Genomic DNA, 27,967 nt, shown 5'->3' with positions numbered 1-27,967 from the left:
CCATGGCTAGATACTTGTATATTTTTGTACTGCTTAAAAAAAATCAAAAACTTTTTGTACAAAATCAGTAATCTAAAATTGCCCTATTTTGACCACCTATAACTTTTTCATTTTTCCATATATAGGGTGGTATGGGGGCTCATTTTTTGCGCCATCATCTGTACTTTGTATCCATACCACAGTTGCATATATAAAACTATGATCGTTTTTTATTAAAAAAAAATTGGAATAAAATGGGACAAAAAAGCAGCTTTTTTGGACTTTACCGTACGGATCATTAACATTATTTTTTGATAGTTCGGACATTTACGCATGGGGCGATACCAAATATGTTTATTTAAAAAAAAAATTGGCTTTTTGGGGTTAAAATGGGAAAAACTGACAATTTTTATTGCGGGGAGGGGATTTTTTACTTTTTATTTTTACATTTTTCAACTTTTTTTTAATACACTTTTTATGTCCCCATAGGGGACTATCTATATCAATCATTTGATTGCTAATACTGTTTAGTGCGATGCATAGAGCATAGCACTAATTAGTATTATCGGTGATCAGGGCCGGCCTTTGGGGTGTGCGAGCTGTGCTGCCGCACAGGGCATCATAGCAACAGGGACGCCGGTCGGCCGACACAGCTTGCAGTCAGGGGTGGACTGACCGGCCGGTCCATCCTTCGGACCACGGCCGGGAAAAGGGCCCCGCTGTCCACAGCCTGTCATAAAATAAATAAATAAATGTATTTATTCTTTTTAAATAGTCGGCCCGGCTCCGACCTAGCGGCCGCAGTGGGTCCTTTCCCTGTGCCGGGCCTGGAGCTGTTACAGTTATTCCGCTCCCAGACAGCCACTCTAGCAGCAGCCCTTTAAGAGAACCGCAGTGGCTGCCTGGGAGCGGCACTTAGGTCACGTGAACTTCACGTCTAAGTGCGGCAGTGCCGGAGTTCACTGCTGACGCCGAAGACCAGTGCGCCCGGCCTGCTTGTCCTCAGTATATGGGAGTCCTGCTTGTCCTCAGTGTACGGAGCCCCGCTTATCTTCAGTGTACGGGAGTCCTGCTTGTCCTCGGTGTAAGGAGCCCTGCTTTTCTGAAGTGTAAAGAGCCCCGCTAGTCCTCGGTGTACGGAGCCCCGCTAGTCCTCGGTGTACGGAGCCCCGCTAGTCCTCGGTGTACGGAGCCCCGCTAGTCCTCGGTGTACGGAGCCCCGCTAGTCCTCGGTGTACGGAGCCCCGCTAGTCCTCGGTGTACGGAGCCCCGCTAGTCCTCGGTGTACGGAGCCCCGCTAGTCCTCGGTGTACGGAGCCCCGCTAGTCCTCGGTGTACGGAGCCCCGCTAGTCCTCGGTGTACGGAGCCCCGCTAGTCCTCGGTGTACGGAGCCCTGCCTGTCCTCGGTGTACGGAGCCCTGCCTGTCCTCGGTGTACGGAGCCCTGCCTGTCCTCGGTGTACGGAGCCCTGCCTGTCCTCGGTGTACGGAGCCCTGCCTGTCCTCGGTGTACGGAGCCCTGCCTGTCCTCGGTGTACGGAGCCCTGCCTGTCCTCGGTGTACGGAGCCCTGTCAAAGATGTGCCCTGATCTCTCTGCCAGTTTTCTCAGTCGGCATCTGCATGGACACACAAACAGGGTAGCCTTGCCAGGCAGGTGGGTGGCTTATGAATTGTAGTATGTATCTTCTACCTACCTTTCACCGCTCCCTACATGATGGCACAGTCTGGCTTATAAGTTATATGGGAAATATAACCAGAGCAGGAGATGCCGGGAGACGGATGGAGGCAGGTGAGGGGACCTCTGTCCGCCATTACAGGTGATAGGATCGCCGCGGCAGCGCTGCGGGCGATCCGATAATCTATTTTAACATGCGCATTGCCGCAGATGCCGTGATCTGTACTGATCACGGCATCTGAGGGTTAATGGTGGACATCCGCGCGATCACGGATGTCGATCATTACCGGCGGGTCCCCGGCTGCTGCTAGCAGCCGGAACCTGCCGTGTATTATGCGAGCACCGCTGCGATGCTCGCAATCATACAGATGACATAAATGTACGTCCTGGTGCTCAAAGTACCGCCAAACCAGGACGTACATTTTACGTCCGTGGTCGTTAAGGGGTTACGTAGTCTGTAAAAAAAAAATTTCCTCTCTATCCAGTAGAAAGGTTTGTCATAACAGACCTTTGTGCAAGTCTTGCAAAACAGAATTAGAGAGAGAATTTTTACAGCAAAAGAAGATATACTGGTTCCCAAGAAGGACAGAGGGAGGGGTTTCTACTCTGTACTCTTCCTTATAAGAAAACCAAATGGTAATTTTTGTAAAATAATACATTTAAAACATCTCAAGGATGATGACCATTTCCTCAGCAATCTTAAACTGTTTTATGGCAACACTACATCTGCATGATGCATACTACCCCATACCCAATCTATTGTCCACATCAGGAGAGTAGCTGTCTATATTCAGGGGTCTCCAGTTCACCTGCAATTCGAAACCCTACCCTTCGGCTTATCCCAGGCTCCTCAAGTTTTTACAAAGAAAATAGCGGATGTAATTTCCAGGGCTGTGGAGTCGGAGTCGAGGAGTCGGACGAAATTTTGGGTACCTGGAGTCTGAGTCTGCAAACAATGCACCGACTCTGACTCCTACTAAATTTAGATTGGAATAAAAAATAAAAAGCAAGTTTAAATGTCCCAATTCACAAAAAGTTATAATTAATGAATCTCCACTATAAGAATAAAGATCAATGCATGCAGTGCCTCATGTAACCGCAAAACAAACACGTTAAGTGGCTGTGAAGAAGCATGCTTTTCATGCGCTTTACTATTTGGCACAGAACGCACAATTGGGAGCGGCAATACTTATACTTTCCATAGTGTTGTATCCTGCTGTTACAGGGAACCCATGGGTAACCTAGCCTCTCACTGATAAGGGATTAAGGAAATATGTTTTTTGCAGGACTAGAGACACTTGCATAAGTGAAGGGAATGGAGGATCAATAGTCTGTAGCTGTAAACCATTGGAAAAACTGCTGCCATTCAGCTAAGGCTATAAGAACTTGTAAACTCCGATTGTTAGCTTAAACTTTAAACATGACTATGGGATTCTACTAGGGAAATCATGTTTTATAATAAATGCCCCTTCCTGGATCCCCCCACTGCCCTATCTTCAGCAATAGATCAGCACACAAAAAGGAGAAGGCAGCAGCTTCTGCCCAACTACCTCTCTCTTGAACTTGGTGGAACAGCTTCTTGGATTCAACTGTAAGTGTTTATAAATACATTTGCATATTAATACAGAGGAGTCGGGGAGTGGGAGTTGGAAATACAAAAAACTTCGGAGTCGGAACATTTATCTACCGACTCCACAGCCCTGATGGAAAAAACCCACAGTTGTGTAACAAAAAAAAAAAAATGTAGGGAAAAGTGCATAATGTAGGGAAACACTGTGCGTTTTGTTTCCCGACAGGTATTTTTCCACAAAGAAAACGACACTCCACTCTAAGTAAGTCACGGCCAATATTGTGCTGGCCATAAAAGCAGCTAATTAATAATAAATGCTGTTATTTAGTCTGATTAGGGTGCCTTCACATCCAGGTGGAGAAGGAATGAAGAGTTGGTTGCACATGTGGATATGCCATATATTTCCAAGTGAGAACACTCTCACAAGTTTAGAACAAGTTTTAATTTAGTTCAGTAGCTCCACTGTAAAACATTTTCTTTTAAACAGATTTGTAAATTACCTCTATTAAAAAATCCCAATCCTTCCAGTACTTATCAGCTGCTGTATGCTGCACAGGAAGTTATTTTCTTTTTGAATTTCCTTTCTGCCTGACCACAAGTGCTCTCTGCTGACACCTCTGTCTATGGTCAGGAACTGTCCAGAGCAAGAGAGGTTTGCTATAGGAATTTGCTCCTACTCTGGACAGTTCCTTAAATTTACAGAGGTGTCAGCAGAGAGCACTATTGTTAGGCAGAAAGGAAATCAAAAAAGAAAGGAACTTCCTATGTATTATACATCAGCAGATAAGTCTGGAAGGATTGGGATTTTTTTTTTAATAGAAGTAATTTTACAAATCTGTTTAATTTTATGGCACCATTTCGTTTAAAAGAAAATGATTTCCAGTGGAGTACCCCTTTAATAGCATAGCTGAGCAGTGGAATCCTACTTCTAGCATTGCCAACTTTTGAGAACTGTAAAATTTGAAATATTTTGAAACAAGCCTTTTAGATGTAAAATTTTCCAAGACTCCTGTTTTTTATTTTATTTTATTTTTACAGGCTGAATGTCACCCTGACACATGCACTCAGATGACTGCTACAGAACAATGGATATTCCTTTGTGCAGCTCATAAAACCCCTAAGGAGGTGAGTAACATAGTTCATAAAGTTGAAAAATGACCAGAATCCATCAAGTTCAACTTATATCCCTAATGAGTCCTTATATCCCTAATTTATATCCCTAATCAGAATAAATTCCTGGATCAACATTCTGTCCCTATAAATCTAGTATCCATAACCTGTAATTTTCTTACTCTCCAGAAATGCGTCCAGGCCCCTTTTGAACTCTTTTAGAGGTCCCATGACCTTCTCCGGAAGGAAGTTCCACAGTCTCACTGCTCTTACAGTAAAGAAACCCTGTCTGTGCTGGTGTACAAACCTTCTTTCCTCTAAATGTAGAGGATGCCCCCTTGTTATAGATACAGTTCTGGGTTTAAATAGGTCATGGGAGAGATCTCTGTACAGCCCCCTGATATATTTATACCTAGTTATGTGGCTGCCCCTAAGCCTTCTTTTTTCTAAACTTAATAACCCTAATTCTGATAATCTTTCTGGGTACTGTAGTCCTCCCATTCCCCTTATAACTCTGGTTGCCCATCTTTGGACCCTCTCCAGCTACACTGTATCTTTCTTGTACACTGGTGCCCAGTACTGTACACAGTATTCTATGTGTGGTCTGTCTTGATTTGTACAGCGGTAGAATTATTTCCTTGTCGTGGGCATCTATGCCCCTATTGATGCACCCCATCATTGTATTTGCCTTGGCAGCAGCTGCCCAACACTGCTACAGCTAAATTTACTGTTAACTAAGACTCCTAAGTCCTTTCCCATTACAGTCGTCCCAAGTGTTCGACCCTGCGAGATGTCTGATGTCCCACTGCTGGGGACCCCCGCTATCTCCAGTGCAGCACCCCAGTCATCCGTTCACGGAGCGAACTCTGCTCCGCACCAGATGACTGGCAACTACAGCCGCCACGCTCCCTCCATAAGGGGCGGACTGAGAACACTCACGGCCCCCGAACCAAATAAAGCAATGAATTCCAATAGAGAAAAAAAATTAGAAATGGTCGCACATCTACAACATGCACAGTTATCCTCAGCAAAATTTATTACACTAACATGAAGTGCAAGCCCGCTAGCCACGTCACGGCTACCTGTACTTTGCTCCCTCTTCCTCCTCTCAGGGCCCCTTATTGTGGCCTTTCTAACATGGCCTCTATCGCTTAATGGTCAGTCCAGCCCCGAGCTCAGCAGACAGTATGCCACATGACAGGTTTAGATACACAAGGATTAGCAGACAGTATGACACATGACAGACTTGGATACATAGGATAAGCAGACAGTATGACGCATGACAGATTAGATACACAGGCTCAGCAGACAGTATCGCACATAACGGATTTAGATACACAGGCTCAGCAGGCAGTATCGCACCTGACAGATTTAGATACATAGGCTCAGCATACAGTATCACACATGACAAATTAAGATACACAGGCTTAGCAGAAAGTATCGCTCATAACGGATTAAGATACAAAGGCTCACCAGACAGTATCACACATAACAGATTTAGATACACAGGCTTAGCAGAAAGTATCGCACATGACAGATTTAGATACATAGGCTCAGCAGACAGTATCACACATATGTCTGCTGAGCTGCTGTATCTAATCTGCTGAGCTATCATCCATAATAGGATTAGATACAAGGTTCAGATACACAGCTCAGCAGACAATATCACAAATGACAGGATTAGATACACAGCTCAGCAGACAGATCACACATGGCTAGGGGTCTCACCAGATCAGTGTCTCTTGTCTTCGCTTTCTCCTCTGCCCAGGCGCTTCCAGGTACAGGAATGTCCGGGGTTGTGGCTGAACTTTTACCTAGGAATCCTCAGAAGACTGTGCAGAGACACATCGGGGGAGGGAGCAGATGTGCGCATGGCACTTTTTCTCAGAAAGCATTGCTGTTTTTATTTCTTAATGAACTGGAGTGCGGCAGCCTGCAGCTCACAGGCGAAATTTAGCTGCCGTACCTGAAAGGCAGCGCTTTTCTGTCTGGGGATCAGGGAAAAGTGTCCTGGATACCCAGCAGCAGCAGGCCTTTTACCTGGCCGGGCCCTCGGACCATGTCCGAACAGACCAGCCGGTCAGTCCGCCCATGCCATCCATTCATGTCTATGGAAGGAGGTGTGAGGGCTATGTACTTGCCATCACACCCCCTCCCATAGACATGAATGGAGGGGATGTATCTCCAAGCTTCTGTGATCCGGACGCCACTGCTTCTGGCCTGGAGATGGCAGGGGTCCCCAGCGGCGGGACCCCTGCGATCAGACATCTTATCCCCTATCCTTTGTATAGGGGATAAGATGTTTTTGGCCTTTAATGCATAATCCCAGCTCTTAGATTTTTGGGGACGAAGAAAAGTCAGTCATTTTTTGCAGATTTCTTTTACATTTTGAACAATAGGCATACATTTTACTTAAGACTTTCAACAAGGGTTGATCCATTTTTTGGGGGGATCTTTCTATCTACATTGATGACAGAATACAAGAGAGTACAAACAGATACTTACAGTGAACAACCCCAATAGTCATCATGCTCTTACATTGGGGGAGCGCAATGGAAGAGATATTCCAGGAATTCTTTTTGACTATGCTACATGGGCTGTAAAGTTAGTGTTGTTCATAATATAGTGACTGTACCTTTGTTTGATAGATAGTATCGCAATTCTTATGTAATCTTTTCCCTGATGTTTATTTTTAACAGCATACAAAATTAGTGTTGTCTCAGGTTGCAGTGCATCCCGAGACTTGACATCATTATGGGTGGAGTGATCGCCGGGGGGGGTGGGTGGGTTGAGAGGATCATTCTCCAAAAGGAGATGTCAGGAATTGTCCCAGGCAATGTTAGATCCCACATTTAGACGACGCAATCAAAGGTGGCGTCTAAAGGGTTTAGGCATCTGCCCAATCGTCATTGTTGGGCATTAAAGGAGTATTCCAGTGGTGACCCAGTGGTGAACAACTTATCCCCTATCCTAAGATAAGTTGGGGCCCCCTGCGATCTCCTCTACGGAGCCCCGACAGCCCGCGGGAAGGGGGTGTGTCAACCTCCGCACGAAGCGGCGTCCGACACGCTCCCTCAATACAACTCTATGGCAGAGCCGAAGCGCTGCCTTCGGCAATCTCCGGCTCTGCCATAGAGATGTATTGAGGGGGCGTATCGGCCGCCGCTTCATGCGGAGGTCTACACCCGCTATCTGGCCGGAGAGCCTGGCCCCCGTACAGAGAGATCGCAGGGGGCCCCAGCGGTCGGACCCCCCGCGATCTCAAACTTATCGCCTATCCTTAGGATAGGGGATAAGATTTTCACCACTGGACTACCCCTTTAACAGTAGGTTATGGCTTCTGATTGCAGTTGGGGCCTACTGAATATGAAAAGAGTAAATTGGAGAAAAAAACTGCAGCGGCGCTTCCACCCAAGAAGGTCAAGATGCAATGTGTATTTGGTTTTAATATAGCGCCTTTATTTAAAACTTAATAAAAATAACAAAAAACAGAACACATAGTATGGCAAGACGCGTTTCGGGAGGGCAGTCTCCCTTTATCAATTGCAAGATGAGAGGTCGTATACATATGGAGTGGGCTATCTGGTTTAAATAGTGGATAAAGGGCACCAAAAATAAAAATAAGTGGCAGGGGTATGATGTTATAGAGGGGCAGTAGGCAAATTTAGGAGGAAGAAAACATCAGGATCAGTATTCGACAACTATAGTCCATGTATATATATTTAAAGATGGCGCGCCAAGGTAGCAGTGGCATTTAGCCAATCAATGGGGAGGGGACAATGGCCAATCCCCTTCTCTCTAGAAGTGACGTCAGTGGTATGGATGGCGACACTGTCACTTTTGAAGTGATCACCTGACGACCAATCACAGAGCTGAAGGGAACTTAATTCATTCTATTGCTCGCTCTGAGCTTGATAGTAGAAAGGTAGCCAATCAATCAGAAGTCTCTTTGCTTGTTCAATGAGAGATGCGGCATATAGTTCCGTAGATAGATTTGCTGTACGGCAAAGTACAGTGGCGCAGTGAAGGCAGTTTGAAGAGTAGAGCCAATCACGTTATATCCTGGCCGGGTGGCAACCAATCAGATTGAAGCCTTGTAATGTCCATGAGGAACTGTGGTATCGAAGGCTGGAAATCAATCTTTGTTGGAAGAAGGTGGTATCTAGCCGATGAGGGTCCTGATTGTTTTTAATGTCTCGTGGTTGCTGTAAATATAAGAAATAGAAGCATCCAGAGAGCCAGCAGTAGGTTCATATAAGGCATATGAAACCACTATAGTAAGCATGTACTGTAGAAAGGAGATGTAGGTAAAATTAAAATCTCTGAATGAGGGAGTTTGAGATCAACATATATATATATGGAGTGGACTAAGGGAAGAAAAAATCGAACAATTTAAAAATCGAACAATTAAAAACAATTAAAATCTGGGTGAATGTCATAAGGATTAGCTTCTAAATTGACAATGTCCAGCTATATACAATAAATCAGAAACCAATGTATTCAGGTTACATTTTTAATATATTGATTTAACCCCTGGGGAACCAGGGTTTTTAGGGTAAAAACCCAGAAGTTCTCTCTCCTGCGCAGGGCTGCATAGCATTGGCTGATGTCGCTGGGCATGTGTTCAATAGAGGTGATTATGAAACATCCAAAATTGAAGCTGTGTTTTTCTGCTCCATGCCGTGACACACTGGGAAGTTGATAGCCCTTAGAGACATTTGATCTGTGTTTATTGATACGTCAGTTCAGTGGCTGTATGGTTCGCCCAATGTATTGAAATCCGCATTGGCACTGGAGGAGGTATATCGTATATGCAGTGCTGCAGTTCATGAAACTCTTGATGGAGTAAGTGGTGGCAGTCATGTTGGAGGTGAAGGTCTTACACCTGTTGGATATATTAGTGCAGGATTTGCAGCCGGCTCTGTTTAATTTATAGCTTCCCAAAACTTGAGGGTTGTCCTGAAATGTGGATTGTTTAGCTTCATTCTTCAACTTGCTGGGGGCGAGTATATTTTTCAGAGAACTTTTTTTTTCCTGAAGGTGATGTTTGGTCTGATCGGCATGATATCTTTGAGGAAGTGATCAAGCTTCAGAGTCTTCCAGTGTGTATTGATAATGTTCTTGATCTATTTATGGTCACAGTTGTAAGTCGTAATAAAATTTATATGAGTGTTTGGGGATGTTTACCTCTTCTTTCTCTTTATTTTCTTCAGAAGTTCGGATACCGTGATTTCTCTTTGAAGTAAGACAATCTTATTGGGTACATTTTTGGGCTTTGTTCTTGCTTTAGATGATCAAAAACCACGGATATCCCTTGGCTTTGAAACATTGTTCCAGGATGGTGCTTTGGTTTTCATAGTCAGTGTTGTCAGTACAGTTACGTCTTATATGTTTATATTGTCCAAATGGGATATTGTTTGTCCATTTTTTTTGTATTGACAGCTGATGTAGTTCCGGAAACTATTTCCATCAACAACTTTAAAGTAGGTTTTGGTTTTGATTTGGTGGTCTGCCGTATGATAAACCATGACATCAAAGTACTCCATACCGCTGTCAGAATGATTGGAGGTAAAGTTAATATTCCAGCAGTTGGTGTTGAGAGAATTGATAAAGGTAGCCAATTCTTCCTTAGTGCTATCCCAGATAATGAAAATGTAATCGATGTATCTTTTATAGAGTATACACTGTTTGAACATTTCATGTGGATATATGGTGGTTTCTTCAAAATAGCCCATGAAGTGATTAGCTAGACTTGGTGCGAAGCGGCTCCTCATTGCGGTCCCGCAGCATTGTATGAAGATGTTTCCATTAAATTGGAAGATGTTATGATGTAAAATAAATAAAATGCTATCCAGAATGAACTGTTGTTAGGGGAGTGGCATGTTGGAATCTTTTTCTAAAAGTGGGATACTGCAGCAATGCCATGATGGTGTACAGAGATGTAGTGTCCATGGTGAGAAGACTATAATGATTTTTCCATTCAATCTCAATGATGGATTGAATGAAGTCAGTAGGGTCCAGTGTGTATGAGGAGAGAGTACTGACATATTGATGAGGAGGATATCCATGTATTGGGACAGGTTTGAGGTCAAGGAATTAATTCCTGCAATGGTTGCTCTGCCCGGGGGGGATGGGGGTTGGAGAGGTCTTTGTGGATCTTCGGTAGGTAGTTGAACAGGGGGGTATCAGGTTTAGGGATATTGATATAGTTGTATTCCTGCTTTAATTCTCCATTGGAGAGGCCTTTATCGAGAAGATTCGACAGCTCTTTACGGTGAGAAGTGATCAGATTGATGAGAAGTCTGGTGTAGAAATTGTGGTCAGAGAGGAGGGGGTCGCCTTCTTTCGATTAGCTGGTGCGGTCCAAAATGTCAATTCCTCCTCCTTTATCTGCGGCTTTTATGATATTGTGGTTGTTGGCCCCACTATACAAATGCTTACCTTGACCCGTTTTGTTGGTAATTAATATGCAAATTGTTACGTAATACCCCTGCCTCTAATTTTATTTTTGGTGCCCTTTATCCACTATTTAAACCTGATAGCCCACTCCATATGTATACAACCTCTCATCTTGCAATTGATGAAGGGAGAGTACCCTCCTGAAATGCATCTTGCCATACTATGTGTTATTGTCACGTATGGGCAAGGAAGAGTGAAGCCCTAAACTCACCCGCTCCCACTTGCCCGGCCTACTTGCTTACCCGCCTTGGGCGATGGGTCCACAAGCATGGTGACAGTCCCTGCCTGAATAAGTGCAGGGAGTAAAACGGCAACAAAATAAACTTGAAATTCAGACGGAGGTCGAGACACTGTATGGAATCACACACACTAACAAATAATAACTAAACATACACACACAATATGTCACAGTCCACAAGCGGAGTGAGTACCAAAAGATAACAGAATAGCCAAATCGCAGAAACAGGAGAGAAGTCAGAGAGCAGAGCCAATGGGTCATATATGCCACAAGTGGAAAGCCTAATTAGGCTGTATTTGTACGAGGGGCGGAATTATTTCCACCCCCTGCACGGCCAGACAGGACACAAGGGGTTCTGGGCGGGGGCAGGGGTATATAACGCCCCTGACTCCTATGAGTAGGGCGTTCATGACGTTTGCGGATGTTTCTGCTCGTTGATATTCCACTCGTGGTTCAGATCATTTGTGTAATGTAAGCCCGCCTTGCGGCAGTTCATTCTCGGGGAAATAGAGAGGCTGTTTGGGCTAAGGCATAGCTTACTTGTTTTCCCAGTTTCTCTGGCCGGGGATAGCGAGATCCAGACGGGACGCCAGGTCGGTGTTTAACCCCTTAAGGACCATGGACGTACGCCCGTGGGAATTTCGGTTCCTGCCAGGCGGGGAGCGGACCGTGGTGACTGCTGATATCGATCAGCAGTCACCCAGTGCAAATTCCCAGGAGGGTCATCAGACTTCCCCATGTCGGCGATCGGCGCAAATCGCAAGTGAATTCACACTTGCGATTCCAGGTCATTACGGGTCTATGGTGACCCGGAATATAAGGGGGATCACGGGTGTCTAAGACGCCCACAATCCCCCTGAAGAGAGGAGGGAGGTGGCAGGGGTGCCACCCCTCCTATCCCTGCTATTGGTGGTCTAGACACCAATAGCAGAACGGGGGGGGGTTTAACTTACTTTTTCCCCATCCTGCCCACGCACAATAGGCAGGGCAGAACGGGGAAACGACGGGGACCAGCACCGGAGTCCACTTACCGATCTGCAGAGACTGCGGGCGACGATCTGTGTCGGAGATCGGCGGGCGGCGATGTCGTGCAGCAGGCTCCCTGGATCCGACGGAAGCCGGTAAGTTGCCTAGAAACATCTGGAGGGCTGCAGTCCGAGACCACTATATGGTGGTCTCTATACTGTAGCACTCCAGATGTTGCAAAACTACAACTCCTAGCATGCCCACACAACTGTTTGCTGTCTGGACAAGCTGGGATTTGTAGTTTTGCAGCATCTGGAGGGCCACAGTTTGCAGTGGTCTCTATACTGTAGCTCTCCAGATGTTGCAAAACTGCAAATCCCAGCATGCTGGGAGTTGTAGTTCCGATCCCTCCAGCTGTTGCATAACTACATCTCCCAGCATGCCCTTCGGTGATTAGTACATGCTGGGAGTTGTCGTTTTGCAACAGCTGGAGGCACACTGGTTGGAAAACATTGAGTTAGATAACAGAACCTAACTGAAGGTTTTCCAACCAGTGTGCCTCCAGCTGTTGCAAAACTACAACTCCCAGCCTGCATGGTCTGTCAGTACTGACTGTCAGTCTGTCAGCTGGAGGTTGGCCCCCCCATGTGAACGTACAGGGTAAATTCCCACGGGCAGGCTTACAGTAAGTTTTCTGCTTCAAGTATGAGCTGCGGAAAATTTTTCGCCGCAGCGCAAACTCCTAGCAGTAAACTCGCTGTAAACCTCTGCCAGTGTGAATGTACCCTAAAAACACTACACTGACACATAATAAAGGGTAAAACACAACATATACACCCCCTTACACTGTCCCCCGCCCCCAATAAAAAATTTTAAATGTATTGTATGGCAGTGTTTCCAAAACTGAGCCTCCAGCTGTTGCAAAACAAAAACTCCCACAATTTTTGGATAGCCACTGTCCAGGCATGCTGGGAGTTTAGCAACAGCTGGAGGCACCCTGTTTGGGAATCACTGGCGTAGAATACCCCTATGCCCACCCCTATGCAATCCCTAATTTAGTCCTTAAATGTCCATGGCGCTCTCTCACTTCAGAGTCCTGTCGTATTTCAAGGAAACAGTTTAGGGCCACATATGGGGTATCTCCGTACTCGGGAGAAATTACACTACAAATTTTGGGGGGATTTTTCTCCTTTTACCTCTTATGAAAAGGAAAAGTTGGGGTGTACACCAGCCTGTTAGTGTAAAAAAAAAAATTTTTTTTACACCAACATGCTGGTGTTGCCCTTTACTTTTTATTTTCACAAGAGGTAAAAGGAAAAAAAAGACCCCCAAAATTTGTAACGCAATTTCTCCTGAGTACGGAAATACCCCAGATGTGGGCGTAGAATGATCTGCGGGCGCATAACAAGGCTCAAGAGTGAGAGCGCAGTATGTACATTTGAAGCCTAAATTGGTGATTTGCACAGGGGTGGCTAATTTTACAGCGGTTCTGACATAAACGCAAAAAAATAAATACCGACATGTGACCCCATTTTGGAAACTACACCCCTCACGAGCCTTAACATCCCACAGGTGTTTGACAAATTTACATTAAAGTGGGATGGGAAAATGAAAAAAATAAAAAATAAAATTCACAAAAATGCTGGTGTTACCCTAAATTTTTCATTTTCACAAGGGAAAATAGGAAAAAAGCCCCCCAAAATTTGTAACCCCATTTCTTCTGAGGAAGAAAATACCCCAAATGTGCATGTTAAGTGCTCGGCGGGCGAACTACAATGCTCAGAAGAGAGGGAGCGCCATTGGGATTTTGAAGAGAAAATGTGTCCGGAATTGAAGGCTACATGTGTTTACAAAGCCCCCATAGTGCCAGAACAATGGACCCCCCAACATGTGACCCCATTTTGGAAACTACACCCCTCACGTAATGTAATAAGGGGTACAGTGAGCATTTACGCCCCACAGGTGTCTGACAAATTTTTGGAACAGTGGTCCGTGAAAATGAAAAATGTAATTTTTCATTTGCTCAGCCCACTGTTCCAAAGATCTGTCAAATGCCAGTGGGGTGTAAATACTCACTGCACCCTTTATTAAATTCTGTGAGGGGTGTAGTTTCCAAAATGGGGTCACATATGGGGGAGTCCACTGTTTTGGCACCACAGGGGGCTTTGTAAACGCATATGGCCCCTGACTACCATTCCAAACAAATTTACTCTTCAAAAGCTCAATGGCGCTCCTCCTCTTCTGAGCATTGTAGTTCGACCGCAGGGCACTTGACAAATTTTGGGGGGTATTTTCTGTTATTAACCCTTGCAAAAATTTTAAATGTGGGGGGAAACACACATTTTAGTGAAAATGTTTTATTTTATCTTTACATATGCAAAAGTCGTGAAACACCTGTGGGGTATTAAGACTCACTTAATTCCTTGTTACGTTCCTCAAGGGGTCTAGTTTCCAAAATGGTATGCAATGTGTTTTTTTTTTTTTTTTTTTGCTGTTCTGGCACCATAGGGGCTTCCTAAATGCAACATGTCCCCCAAAAACCATTTCAGAAAAACGTACTCTCCAAAATCCCCTTGTCGCTCCTTCGCTTCTGAGCCCTCTCCTGCCCCCGCCGAACACTTTACATGGACATATGAGGTATGTGTTTACTCAAGAGAAATTGGGCTACAAAGACAAGTATAAATTTTCTCCTTTTACCCCTTGTAAAAATTCAAAAATTGGATCTACAAGAACATGCAAGTGTAAAAAATGATTGTGAATTTTCTCCTTCACTTTGCTGCTATTCCTGTGAAACACCTAAAGGGTTAAAATGCTGACTGAATGTCATTTTGAATACTTTGGGGGGTACTGTTTTTATAATGAGGTCTTTTATGGGGTATTTCTAATATGAAGACCCTTCAAATCCACTTCAAACCTAAACTGGTCCCTGAAAAATAGTGAGTTTAAAAATTTTGTGAAAAATTGGAAAATTGCTGCTGAACTTTGAAGCCCTCTGGTGTCTTCCAAAAGTAAAAACTTGTCAATTTTATGAAGCAAACATAAAGTAGACATATTGTGTATGTGAATAAAAAAAAATGTATTTGGGATATCCATTTTCTTTACAAGCACAGAGCTTCAAAGTTAGAAAAATGCTACATTTTTCATTTTTTTTCATAAAATTTTGGGATTTTTCACCAAGAAAGGATGCAAGTTACCACAAAAATGTACCACCATGTTAAAGTAGAATATGTCACGAAAAAACAATCTCAGAATCAGAATGATAACTAAAAGCATCCCAGAGTTATTAATGTTTAAAGTGACAGTGGTCAGATGTTCAAAAAACGCTCTGGTCCTAAGGTGAAAAATGGCCTGGTCCTTAAGGGGTTAACAGCGGTGTTGGGGGGAGGAGCGGCGGCAAGCGTGAGGCCCGGCTCTCCTCTGATTGGCCGGATGCAGGACAGCTCTGCAGTCTGGGGAGCGTTCGCAGTGTGATACTGCAAGCCGGCAAGTGTCAGGATTGTAAGGTACGGGGCAGGTTGGTGTGGCGGGGCCTGCTCTGTGACGCCGTCTCATTAACTTCGTCAAGTTCCTGCAGTATGTGTGTGTTATTATATGCATTCAACCATATGGCTCGGTTTCAGCCAGTTTTAAGGGCATACGCGCCCACAGCAGCTTTGGCTTATGTGCTTTCATTTAGCATGTGGATATGCCGTCAGTGAAGAGAGGAAAAAAAATAAAAAATTATCGTGTATATAAAAAAAAATATATATACATTGAACCCCCCCCCCCCCCTTGACCTACGATGCTTTTTTATGTCGGGGCCATCGCATTAAGTACTATCCGGCAGCGCAAAATGCTTAAGCTGCTGCCGGATAGCAGCTTAATGTTCCCCATGTGGTCCAGTAAGTATTACTTACCCCTCCACGATGCTCCGGGGTGCCCTCCGGGTCCAGTGCTGGTCTTCCGGTGTCTTCTCGGCCCTCTCCGATGACGTCAATACGCTGCTGCACACGTCATCCAATAGGAATGGCGTACGCAGCAGCGTAATGACGTCGCTATGCAGGCCCAGTAAGGCCTTGCGGAAGACAGCAGAGGATCGGAGAAGACAGCAGAGGACCAGAGAAGACAGCGGAGAGCCCAGCGGAGGCCCGGGGTCACCATCGGGAGCGGCGAGAATAGGTGAGTACAGCTTCCTATACTTAACATTGCACGAATCCCTCAACATACGATGGATTCGACAAACGATGGCTCGTTTGGAACGAATTACAATAGTATGTTGTGGGACCACTGTGTGTGTGTGTGTGTGTGTGTGTGTGTGTGTGTGTGTGTGTGTGTATATATATATATATATATATATATATATATATATATATAATATAGCACAAGGAAAGGTAGAGCAGCACGTCCCACAATAATATGATAGCGGTGCAAGCAGCGAGTGGAGCCCCGGTCAAGGCAATTCAGACATCTAGGAAGGATGCCGCAGCACACGAAAGGTTCAAAAGTATAAACAGTGGTTTATTCCATGATAACACAAGTTAGCAACGTTTCTGATGCCAATGCAGCCTTTGTCAAGCAACAAAGTGGTGACCATACAAAGTATTTATATGTAAATGAACAAACAAATCAATCAAACCAATTAGTGTGAATACAGTGTAAAAAGTACATTTAAGATATAGGGTAATTAAAACCACTATAATATACATATTGCACAGGTGCTCAATAGTGAATTAAAATCAATATACATATGAAAAGACTGCAATAAAAGTTATAAACAGTATAGCATCGTAAATTGTCTAACAAGATTACATATGTACCTAATGATTGTAGATGAGAAGCGAGGGCTGAGTGGTCACATGTTCCCGGCTCGTCTCCATGTGAACCGCCGTTGCTGTGGTTAACAGCGAAGCTGTTGTATTCTGATGATCGCAGGACGCCAGGAGCAGCCGCGCGGCTCCACCGTATCAGCTGACCAGGGTGTCACGTGACCGCTCCCCCGTCCGTGCATGCGCACTATAGAGAATGAGCATTATGCTGCCATGTTGATTAAGGGAAAATGAAGAATCTAATCAGTCTGACTAAGATATATCTAGATCAGGGCAAATAACAGAACTAAAGGCAAAAAATTCTGTGTGTATGTAGTCAACAGAATAAAGAATCAAGTGTTTAAGTATATTTCTATAATTCAGAAAAAAGATGTATATAAAAAGGTGTGGGTCAAAAATAAAATAAAATAAGTGAATAAAAAATAAAAAAGTAAAAGTATATATAAAGAATATATAAAAAAAATATAGAAAAATAAAAAGTAAATATGGACAGATGGTAGTTATGAGAGTAATAAAGAAAAAATGATGATGAATGAAAAGTGTACGATAGAATAGAAAAAATGGATATAAATAAATCTATAAAAATAGAGAATAATACATAATAAAATAATAAATGATAGATAATAAATAATAATAATAAGAATAAATATACCGTATTTATCGGCGTATAACACGCACTTTTTAGGCAAAGATTTTTAGCCTAAAGCCTGTGTGCGTGTTATACGCCGATACACCCCCAGGAAAGGCAGGGGGAGAGAGGCCATCGCTGCCCGCTTCTCTCCCCCTGCCTTTCCTGGGGTCTAGAGCGCTGCTGTCGGCCCTTCTCACCCCCTGGCTATCGGCGCTGCTGCCCGTTCTGTCCCCCTGACTATCGGTGCCGGCGCCCCATTGCCGGCGCCGATAGCCAGGGGGAGAGAAGCGGCGCCGACAGCCAGGGGGAGAGAAGGGGCAGCGGCACCCATTGCCGGCGCCGCTGCCCCGTTGCCTCCCCCCATCCCCGGTGGCATAATTACCTGTGTCGGGTCCGCGCTGCTGCAGGTCTCCGGCGTGCGTCCCCGGCGTCGTTGCTATGCGCTGAACGGCGCGGCGCATGACGTTAGTGCGCCGTGCATAGCAACGACGCAGGGGACGCACTCCGGAGGCCTGCAGCAGCGCGGACCCGACTCAGGTAATTATGCCACCGGGGATGGGGGAGGCAACGGGGCAGCGGCGCCGGCAATGGGTGCCGCTGCCCCTTCTCTCCCCCTGGCTGTCGGCGCCGCTTCTCTCCTAGCTAGCCAGGGGGTAAGAAGAGCCGACAGCAGCGCTCTAGACCCCAGGAAAGGCAGGGGGAGAGAAGCGGGCAGCGACGGCCTCTCTCCCCCTGCCTTTCCTGGGGGTATATCGGGGTATACACGCGCACACACGCACCCTCATTTTACCATGGATATTTGGGTAAAAAACTTTTTTTACCCAAATATCCTTGGTAAAATGAGGGTGCGTGTTATAGGCCGGTGCGTGGTATACCCCGATAAATACGGTAAATGAACATAATTTTAGACTGTAATCTGGCCCGGCTCCATACATGATTAACACGCACATCGGGCTATTAAGGCCCAACACCTCAGTTGCCCATGCTCACCCCAATATTGTGGGGGAGTCATTCTGGGGTACCCAACGGCATCAGCCGTAAAGTTCAGGTCCCCAGTAACAGGCCTAGAGAGGTGGGAATCCACCAAGGGCAGCCCCGCATTCGTTTTCTCACACACTGAGCACGGGTATATTTAATGATTACTGTTGTCTATAGTAAACATAAGGGTACTCCATACATATGGAGTTGCTCCATGCATAAGCAAAAAAAATTTTAATAGTTAAAGAATGAAAAATAATAATAATGAAAAAATAAATAAAAAAATAAAAAATAGTAAAAATCAGAGATCGAAAATAACAAATAAATAAACAAATATATGATCAAAAAAAATAATAGATGATATAGTAAGTGAAATAGATAAATGGAAAGTAATAAGAAATGAAAAAGTGAAATTAAAAAACATAAAATAAAGATATAAATAAAAAAAATAAATAAATAGGATAGATGAAGAAAATAAGTGAGAAAAATAAAGTAAAATAAGACCAAAAAATAAACAAACTAAGTGAATCAAAATAAAATAGTGAACATAATAAGTGTATTAATGTATAAAAAGATAAGAAAATACATGTGAGTTCAGTGCAGTGAGCCTAATTTATTACTTCACCATGGCAGAATTGATCACCAATCAAAATATTGTAAAATTGCTCAGTATAAATAAAAAAAAGCGGCAACTGACAAGCAGGGACATAGATGACCACCCTATTCCCACGTCTATCTGTAAGACAAAAGAAATAATACGGAAGGTAAGGAATAGAATTATGTCATAATATTGTATTAACAATATGATTATAATTAATATAATTATTACATACACAAAGGTCACCTTTCCTACTGTAGGGTTACATCAATTTTATTCTATCATCATAATTATGCATTGTAAATTTGAGGTGTAATACTAAAATCTACATTAAGTCCTTTAGGCCGAAGTGCCTGTGTCTCAAAAATCCATTTGAGTTCCAATTTTCTCAGTTTGTTGATGCGGTCACCCCCCCCCCCCCCTCTTTAATGGGGGGATATGATCCACAAGAACAAACTTAAGATCCCATTCCGAGTGGCCTTTTTCTGTACAGTGTTTTGACGCCGGTAGGTCTAGTTGTTTTTTGCGAACAGTATAGCGATGGTGATTGATGCGAGTTTTGAAGTCCCATGTGGTCTCACCAACATGAGATGAGACCACATGGGCACACCAGGATATAAATAACAAATGAAGAGGTACATGTTAGGTAATGCTTTAATTTATAGACCTTGCCATTGTACGGATGTACAAATTGAGGTCCCTTCAACATCTGTGGACAATTAATGCCTTGGCAACAAGGATAAGATCCTTTATTTTGTACTGTTAAGTATCGTTGTGTAGAAATTTGTCTCGATATGTCTGTCTTGACAAGTCTATCCCTGAGGTTGCTCGACCTCCTGTAGGACATCAGAGGAGGATCGGCAAACTCAGGGATATTTGGGAAACTTTCCTGTAGAATTTTCCAATGACGATTAACAGTTCTAGCAATCTGGCTAGAGTGTGATCCAAATGTGGTCACACATGCAACTCTGGGGTTAGATGTCCGATTCCTGGACCTATGAATAAGGTCCTGTCTGTTCATATCCATCACTTTTTCCTTACTCTCTCTCAATAGTCTCACAATTATGATGATAGAATAAAATTGATGTAACCCTACAGTAGGAAAGGTGACCTTTGTGTATGTAATAATTATATTAATTATAATCATATTGTTAATACAATATTATGACATAATTCTATTCCTTACCTTCCGAAATATTTCTTTTGTCTTACAGATAGACGTGGGAATAGGGTGGTCATCTATGGGGGAGATTTATCAAAGGATTTAGACTGGTTTTTCTTGTCTAAATTTGTCGCACAGAAAGTCGCAGTCTAAATATGTGCGACTTTTCTGCGACTTTTGCTCTAGAGGATTTTTAGAACATGATGCATGCAAGTCTATTTTAGACTGAAATGCATTGAAAAATGCATTGGTGCTGAATTTATCAAAAGCGACTTTTCAGCGACAAGTCGCATAGGCTGAAAGTACGCCGAAATGTCAGACCATGTTGGAGCAGGTTTAAATATAGACTAAAGCATAGATCATGCAGTGTGTGCACAGAATTTATCAAGAGCTGTGCGCCATTTGATAAATTAGGTGCACAATAGACCAGACTAACCCTCTGTAGTTTGGTCTATATTGATGCGGGACATAGACAACTTTGATAAATATCCCCCAATGTCCCTGCTTGTCAGTTGCCGCTTTTTTTTATTTATACTGAGCAATTTTACAATGTTTTGATTGGTGATCAATTCTGCCATGGTGAAGTAATAAATTAGGCTCACTGCACTGAACTCACATGTATTTTCTTATCTTTTTATACATTAATACACTATTATTACATTAATACATATGTTCACTATTATTTTATTTTGATTCACTTAGTTTGTTTATTTTTTGGTCTTATTTTACTTTATTTTTCCCACTTATTTTCTTCATCTATCCTATTTATTATTTTTTTTTATTTATATCTTTATTTTACGTTTTTTAATTTCACTTTTTCATTTCTTATTACTTTCCATTTATCTATTTCACTTACTATATCATCTATAATTTTTTTTATCATATATTTGTTTATTTATTTGTTATTTTCGATCTCTGATTTTTACTATTTTTTATTTTTTTATTTATTTTTTCATTATTATTATTTTTCATTCTTTAACTATTAAACATTTTTTTGCTTATGCATGGAGCAACTCCATATGTATGGAGTACCCTTATGTTTACTATAGACAACAGTAATCATTAAATATACCCGTGCTCAGTGTGTGAGAAAACAAATGCGGGGCTGCCCTTGGTGGATTCCCACCTCTATAGGCCTTTTACTGGGGACCTGAACTTTACCGCTGACGCCGTTGGGTACCCCAGAATGACTCCCCCACAATATTGGGGTGAGCATGGGCAACTGAGGTGTTGGGCCTTAATAGCCCGATGTGCGTGTTAATCATGTATGGAGCCGGGCCAGATTACAGTCTAAAATTATGTTCATTTATATTCTTCTTATTATTATTTATTATCTATCATTTATTATTTTATTATGTATTATTTATTATTCTCTATTTTTATAGATTTATTTATATCCATTTTTTCTATTCTATCGTACACTTTTCATTCATCATCATTTTTTCTTTATTACTCTCATAACTACTATCTGTCCATATTTACTTTTTTATTTTTCTATATTTTTTTATATATTCTTTATATATACTTTTACTTTTTTATTTTTTATTCACTTATTTTATTTTATTTTTGACCCACACCTTTTTATATACATCTTTTTTTCTGAATTATAGAAATATACTATGTACCGTATATACTCGAGTATAGGCCGAGTTTTTCAGCACGATTTTTCGTGCTGAAAACACCCCCCTCGGCTTATACTCGAGTGAACTCCCCCACCCGCAGTGGTCTTCAACCTGCGGACCTCCAGAGGTTTCAAAACTACAACTCACAGCAAGCCCGGGCAGCCATCGGCTGTCCGGGCTTGCTGGGAGTTGTAGTTTTGAAACCTCCGGAGGTCCGCAGGTTGGAGACCACTGCGGCCTTCAACAACATCCAGCCCCCTCTCACCCCCTTTAGTTCTGAGTACTCACCTCCGCTCGGCGCTGGTCCGGTCCTGCAGGACTGTCCGGTGAGGAGGTGGTCCGGTGGGATAGTAGTTCCGGGCTGCTATCTTCACCGGGGAGGCCTCTTCTAAGCGCTTCGGGCCCGGCCTCAGAATAGTCACGTTGCCGTGACAACGACGCAGAGGTGCGTTCATTGCGAACGTAATTCTGCGTCATTGCCAAGGCAACGGCTCTATTCCGGGCCGGAAGCGCGGAGAAGAGGCGCCCCCGGTGAAGATAGCAGCCCGGACCACCTCCCCACCGGACCACCTCCTCACCGGACCACCTCCTCACCGGACAGTCCTGCAGGACCGGACCAGCGCCGAGCGGAGGTGAGTACTCAGAACTAAAGGGGGTGAGAGGGGGGCTGGATGATGTTGAAGGCCGCAGTGGTCTTCAACCTGCGGACCTCCGGAGGTTTCAAAACTACAACTCCCAGCAAGCCCGGACAGCCGATGGCTGCCCGGGCTTGCTGGGAGTTGTAGTTTTGAAACCTCTGGAGGTCCGCAGGTTGAAGACCACTGAGGGCGAATGATGAGAAGAGGATGATGAAGGGGGGGTGTGGGGATGATGAAGGGGGGGGGGGGGTGGGATGATAAGGGGATGATGAAGGGGGGATGTGTGGGATGATAAGGGGATGATGAAGGGGGGATGTGTGGGATGATAAGGGGATGATGAAGGGGGGATGTGTGGGATGATAAGGGGATGATGAAGGGGGGATGTGTGGGATGATAAGGGGATGATGAAGGGGGGATGTGTGGGATGATAAGGGGATGATGAAGGGGGGATGTGTGGGATGATAAGGGGATGATGAAGGGGGGATGTGTGGGATGATAAGGGGATGATGAAGGGGGGATGTGTGGGATGATAAGGGGATGATGAAGGGGGGATGTGTGGGATGATAAGGGGATGATGAAGGGGGGATGTGTGGGATGATAAGGGGATGATGAAGGGGGGATGTGTGGGATGATAAGGGGATGATGAAGGGGGGATGTGTGGGATGATGACAAGGGGATGATGATGAGGATGTTAATGACGGGTCTGGATGATGACAGGGGGGGATGAGGTATTTCCCACCCTAGGCTTATACTCGAGTCAATAACTTTTCCTGGGATTTTGGGTTAAAATTAGGGGTCTCGGCTTATACTCGGGTCGGCTTATACTCGAGTATATACGGTATATTGATTTTAATTCACTATTGAGCACCTGTGCAATATGTATATTATAGTGGTTTTAATTACCCTATATCTTAAATGTACTTTTTACACTGTATTCACACTAATTGGTTTGATTGATTTGTTTGTTCATTTACATATAAATACTTTGTTGCTTGACAAAGGCTGCATTGGCATCAGAAACGTTGCTAACTTGTGTTATCATGGAATAAACCACTGTTTATACTTTTGAACCTTCCGTGTGCTGCGGCATCCTTCCTAGATATATATATATATATATATATATATATATATATATATATATATATATATATATATTAAATATATAAGTGTGTATATAGGTTTTTACACATATCTGGGTATATATGTGTGTGTGCATTTTGGGTATGGTTATAGGTATAGGTCATATTTAGGTATTGTTAGAGGTTTGTTTGTATTACCTAACAATCGTTCCCTGTCACACTGTAATGAACAGCTGTGGTCCGGATAGCTATTGTAAGGGCGTTGCTTGGGATTGCTAGTCTTGTGTGGCGGGGTGATATGGGACTGCAGGTCACATGCTGTAGGTTATCTATGATTCAGTTGGTAGCAATTACGCTTATAGCGTCATTTTCACTTAGTTATACTGTACATACGTTAATTGTCACACTACATACACGGTTAATACGGTACATATGCTTACTCTTCATATGCTAGTTCCGTTCATACCATACAGCTGCTAGTATTATATATAAAAAAAATAAAAATGTTGCTAGTAACTTTTATATTGTACTTATGCTTGTACCATACCATACATGTGTTAATAGTCACTGCACATACGTAGTACCATCCATACTGGTCATACGCCAATGGTGGGTCAACTACCGTTGTTTACTGTATGCATGCAAAGAGTTGGTCTGCTCATATGGTGGTAACATACGCTAGTAGTGTACTGTAGTAGTGGTCATGCTGTACATGCGTTAGTAGTTGATCACTGCACATACGCCTGCACATACGCTAGTACTATTTCATTATATCACGCTTTCATTCTATGCATTCTGTCACCATTTTTCATATCATGTATTCACTCATTTCGTTACACCGTTAATTTTCTCACAACTTCAGTTACACCAAGTATACTGTGTTTCGTTCTCAGCATTTATTCGGATCCACTCGCTGCATTGATTGCATCACGTACAGCTTAGCACGTATACTGCATGCATGCATTCAGCATATGCATGCAGGGTTCTAGAATCTGCACTGCATGCTCGTCCATAGTATTCATACTGCTCGCAGCCCATAACCTTTCGCTGCACGCACGCTCATGGTATTACTCCACACGTTTCATATTGCAGGTACGCTCTCAGCATTTATTGCACGTACACTCCTAGTATTTAAACTGCACATAAGTTTAAAAGTATACGGTTTACAGGTCGTGGCACTTCATATTTGATACGCTCATACAGTGTATACACCAGTACTATTCTTACTGTGCTTACGTTAGTGATTGTTCATTATAATACCTGTCAGGTTGTGCAAATGGTAACAGTTGGTTAGTACACATACGCCTGTGACGTTTATCCTGTATATTCACGGGTACTATTTACACTGGACATACTATTGATTACGCTTGTACCAGGTACATTCTTCATACACTAGTGTTGTCACTATAGTAGTTGTCATTCTGTATATTTGCTAGTTCTTGGTTATTGCACATGCTCGTACTATTATACTGGACTTACATTAATAGTTGTTTCACTGTTGTAGTTATATGGTACACACGCTGGTAGTCGATTGCTGCACACAGGTTTTCAGTGTCATTCATACGGTACACATGCTAGTGGTTGTGACTGTAGTAGTTGTTATACAGTACATGTACTTGTAGTTGTTTCTATTGTAGTTGTCATTCGCTACATACGCTAGTAATTCGGTACTGCACATATGCTTGTTCTATTATACTGGACATACGTTCATGGTTTTTCGCCGTTATTCGGTACTCACGCTGGTAGTTGATTGCTGCACACACGTTTTCGTGCCTTTTATACTGTATACATATTAGAGGTTGTGTCTGTAGTTGTTATACAGTACATGTGCTAGTAGTTGTTACAATGTACATAGACTTGTAGTTGGCATACGGTACATATGCTGGCATCAATTATACTATACACAGGTTAGTGCTTGTTACCATAGCAGTTGGTATGAATATACGCCTGTACTATTTAGGCTAGTAAGCACACTGTACTTGTCGATACCATTGACATAGTACACACGTTGATACTTCTAGGTACACAAGCTCAGATCATTGGTACCGCAGATTTGCTTGTTGTGATTCTACACATCATACTGGTGCAAGTTATACTGTACATACGTTTGTGCAGTTTAACGGAACATGCGATCATAGCTGTAACTTTATTTAGCTTCATACTGCGTTATTATATATATATATATATATATATATATGCTCACAACTATACTGTTCACAAGCTTATAGCATGATACCATGCATATTATACATGCGTTTGTAGTTTTCGTAACTTTCATAGCTTTTCTCTCCAGTCATGCTTCATTGCTTCATAGACTTGCAGCATTTATGCGATGCATTAGGTTTAACATTGACGCAATACAAATGGTCATAGGTTATTCAGGTTTTTTGTGTATATTTACTTGGTGCATATGTGCGTAACATTCTTGGAAAACATGGTGCACATTATCACATTTATACGGTACATACGATCTCAGCCTCAAGTTGCTGCTCGTATCATTTATACGATATACGCTCATGCACTTCATAATTGTTCTCACTAACACCTTTTAGAACAACAACATAATGTCACATAGGTTGTTGGTTTACCGGTTATGACTGTCGTCCGCAGGGGCAGTTTTCACACAGTTTACCGTTACTGGCACAGCTTCAGAGCATAACTTAACGACATATATGTGGTTATTCCGACACATCTGGTTATTGTTACGGACACGTTTTTCTGAGCAATAACATTTGACTCATAGGTGGTTGTTACGCGTTTGCCTGACACATCTGCAGGGGGTGGGGGGGGGCACCACTCAGGTTATTGTTACTGACACATCTTCATAGCAATAATTTTTTACACATAGGTGGTTGCGTAACCGTTATGCCTGCCGTGTCTGCAGGGGGGCACCACATAGGCTATTGTTACTGACTCGTTTTTCAGAGCAATAACTTTTGACACATAGGTGGTTGCTTAACCGTTATGCCTGCCACATTTGAGGGGGGGGGGGGGCACCACATAGGTTATTTGTTGTTGACACCTTTTCAGAGCAATAACATTTCAACGCATAGGTGGTTGTTTACCCGTTATGGCTGCCACGTCTGCAGGGGGAGGCACCACACAGGTTATTGTTACTGATACATTTTCAGAGCAATAACATTTCGACACATAGGTGGTTGTTTACCTGTTATGCCTGCCACGTCTGCAGGGGGAGGCACCACACAGGTTGTTGTTACTGATTTGTTTCAGAGCAATAACTTATCGAAACATAGGTGTTTGTTACCTGATATACCTGCCACGTCTGCAGGGGGAGATACCACATAGGTTATTGTTACTGACACGTCTTCAAAAAGAAAAAAATTCTGTCACATAGGTGGCTATTTACTCGTTATGCCTGCCACGTCTGCAGGGGAAGGTTTCATGCAATTCCTCGTTATTGACATAGCCTCAGAGCAATAGACCTGTAGGCACACAGGTGGTCGGTTATCACGTATGACTAATATTTTGATCAGTGCCTGGCACGTCAGCACCATCATATGCTCAAGGGCCCAGTTGAGGGCACTATGGCTCACGCATGGAGCATTAATGTCTGCAGGTACTTTGGGTATGTTAAAACTATAGACACGGTGGAATCAAAGGATGAGTCACTCGCAGGGGGAAACCACTCCTGTTACTAGTGGAGTCAGGAATGGGGCAGTTCAGGTTTGGCTTAGTTTCAGGTAAGGTGTTTTTCGGACATCCTTTGATCTACAAGCTGTTACCGCCAGGTTACTCGGGTTGTGGTGCTTGTGCTTCAACTTGCTAACAGTTTGTATTTTGCCACTTAATAGCAGAGACATGGTGAGCTTCATTAGGCCTGACAGGTTATAGTTGTTCAATCTCATCCTGAGTTATTGGGCAAGCATGCAAAAGCAATTAGCAGCTTGGATATTAGCTCAACCCTGCTCAAGTGCCAACTCAGGTTTTGGTTAGAGTAGGCATGACTACCACAGTTCTTCAGTTTCTAAGCATCGTATCCCAGGACAGTCAGTTCGATCTCAGTTAACGTCCGTCTTACCATTAGAGCTATATCTTGGTTTGTGTCAAGTTAGGGGCATCCGTTTCATGATTATTACATTAATTTTTCCCTACCATATTGATTTTTGCCCACTAAAGGCGTGGCCTCGGTCATTGGGCACAATTCAGACCGATATGTTAGGTTTAAATGTCTTCTAACAAGTAAGTATATACCATGGTAATCATGAGCACGAATGTGTAGCCCCGATCACAAGTGGAAAGCCTAATTAGGCTGTATTTGTGAAAGGGGCGGATGTATCTCCACCCCCCTGCATGGCCAGGCAGGACATAAGGAGTTGTGGGCGGGGGCAGGGGTATATAACGCCTCTGCCTCCTATGAGGAGGGCGTTCATGATGTTTGCGGACCCTTCCCAAGCCTCCCTCTTTTTCTCCATTTCATTTTAAATTTATCCATTAC

General features: G+C 43.3%; 1 protein-coding gene across 1 annotated transcript in view; it reads left to right on the top strand.

The window, feature by feature from the left end:
* MOB4 (MOB family member 4, phocein) overlaps positions 1-27,967 on the top strand; it is a 281,748-nt gene that overhangs the window by 184,451 nt on the left and 69,330 nt on the right. Inside the window, exon 5 of the mRNA XM_056533393.1 lies at positions 4,264-4,350. Within this exon, the coding sequence (XP_056389368.1) occupies positions 4,264-4,350 (87 nt within the window). The remainder of the gene's footprint in view (positions 1-4,263; positions 4,351-27,967) is intronic.

This window comes from Hyla sarda, chromosome 8 (assembly GCF_029499605.1).
Source record: "Hyla sarda isolate aHylSar1 chromosome 8, aHylSar1.hap1, whole genome shotgun sequence".
Taxonomy (NCBI): Eukaryota; Metazoa; Chordata; class Amphibia; order Anura; family Hylidae; genus Hyla; species Hyla sarda.
The sequence above is the reverse complement of the archived record's forward strand: the minus strand, read 5'-3'. Positions and strand labels throughout refer to the sequence as shown.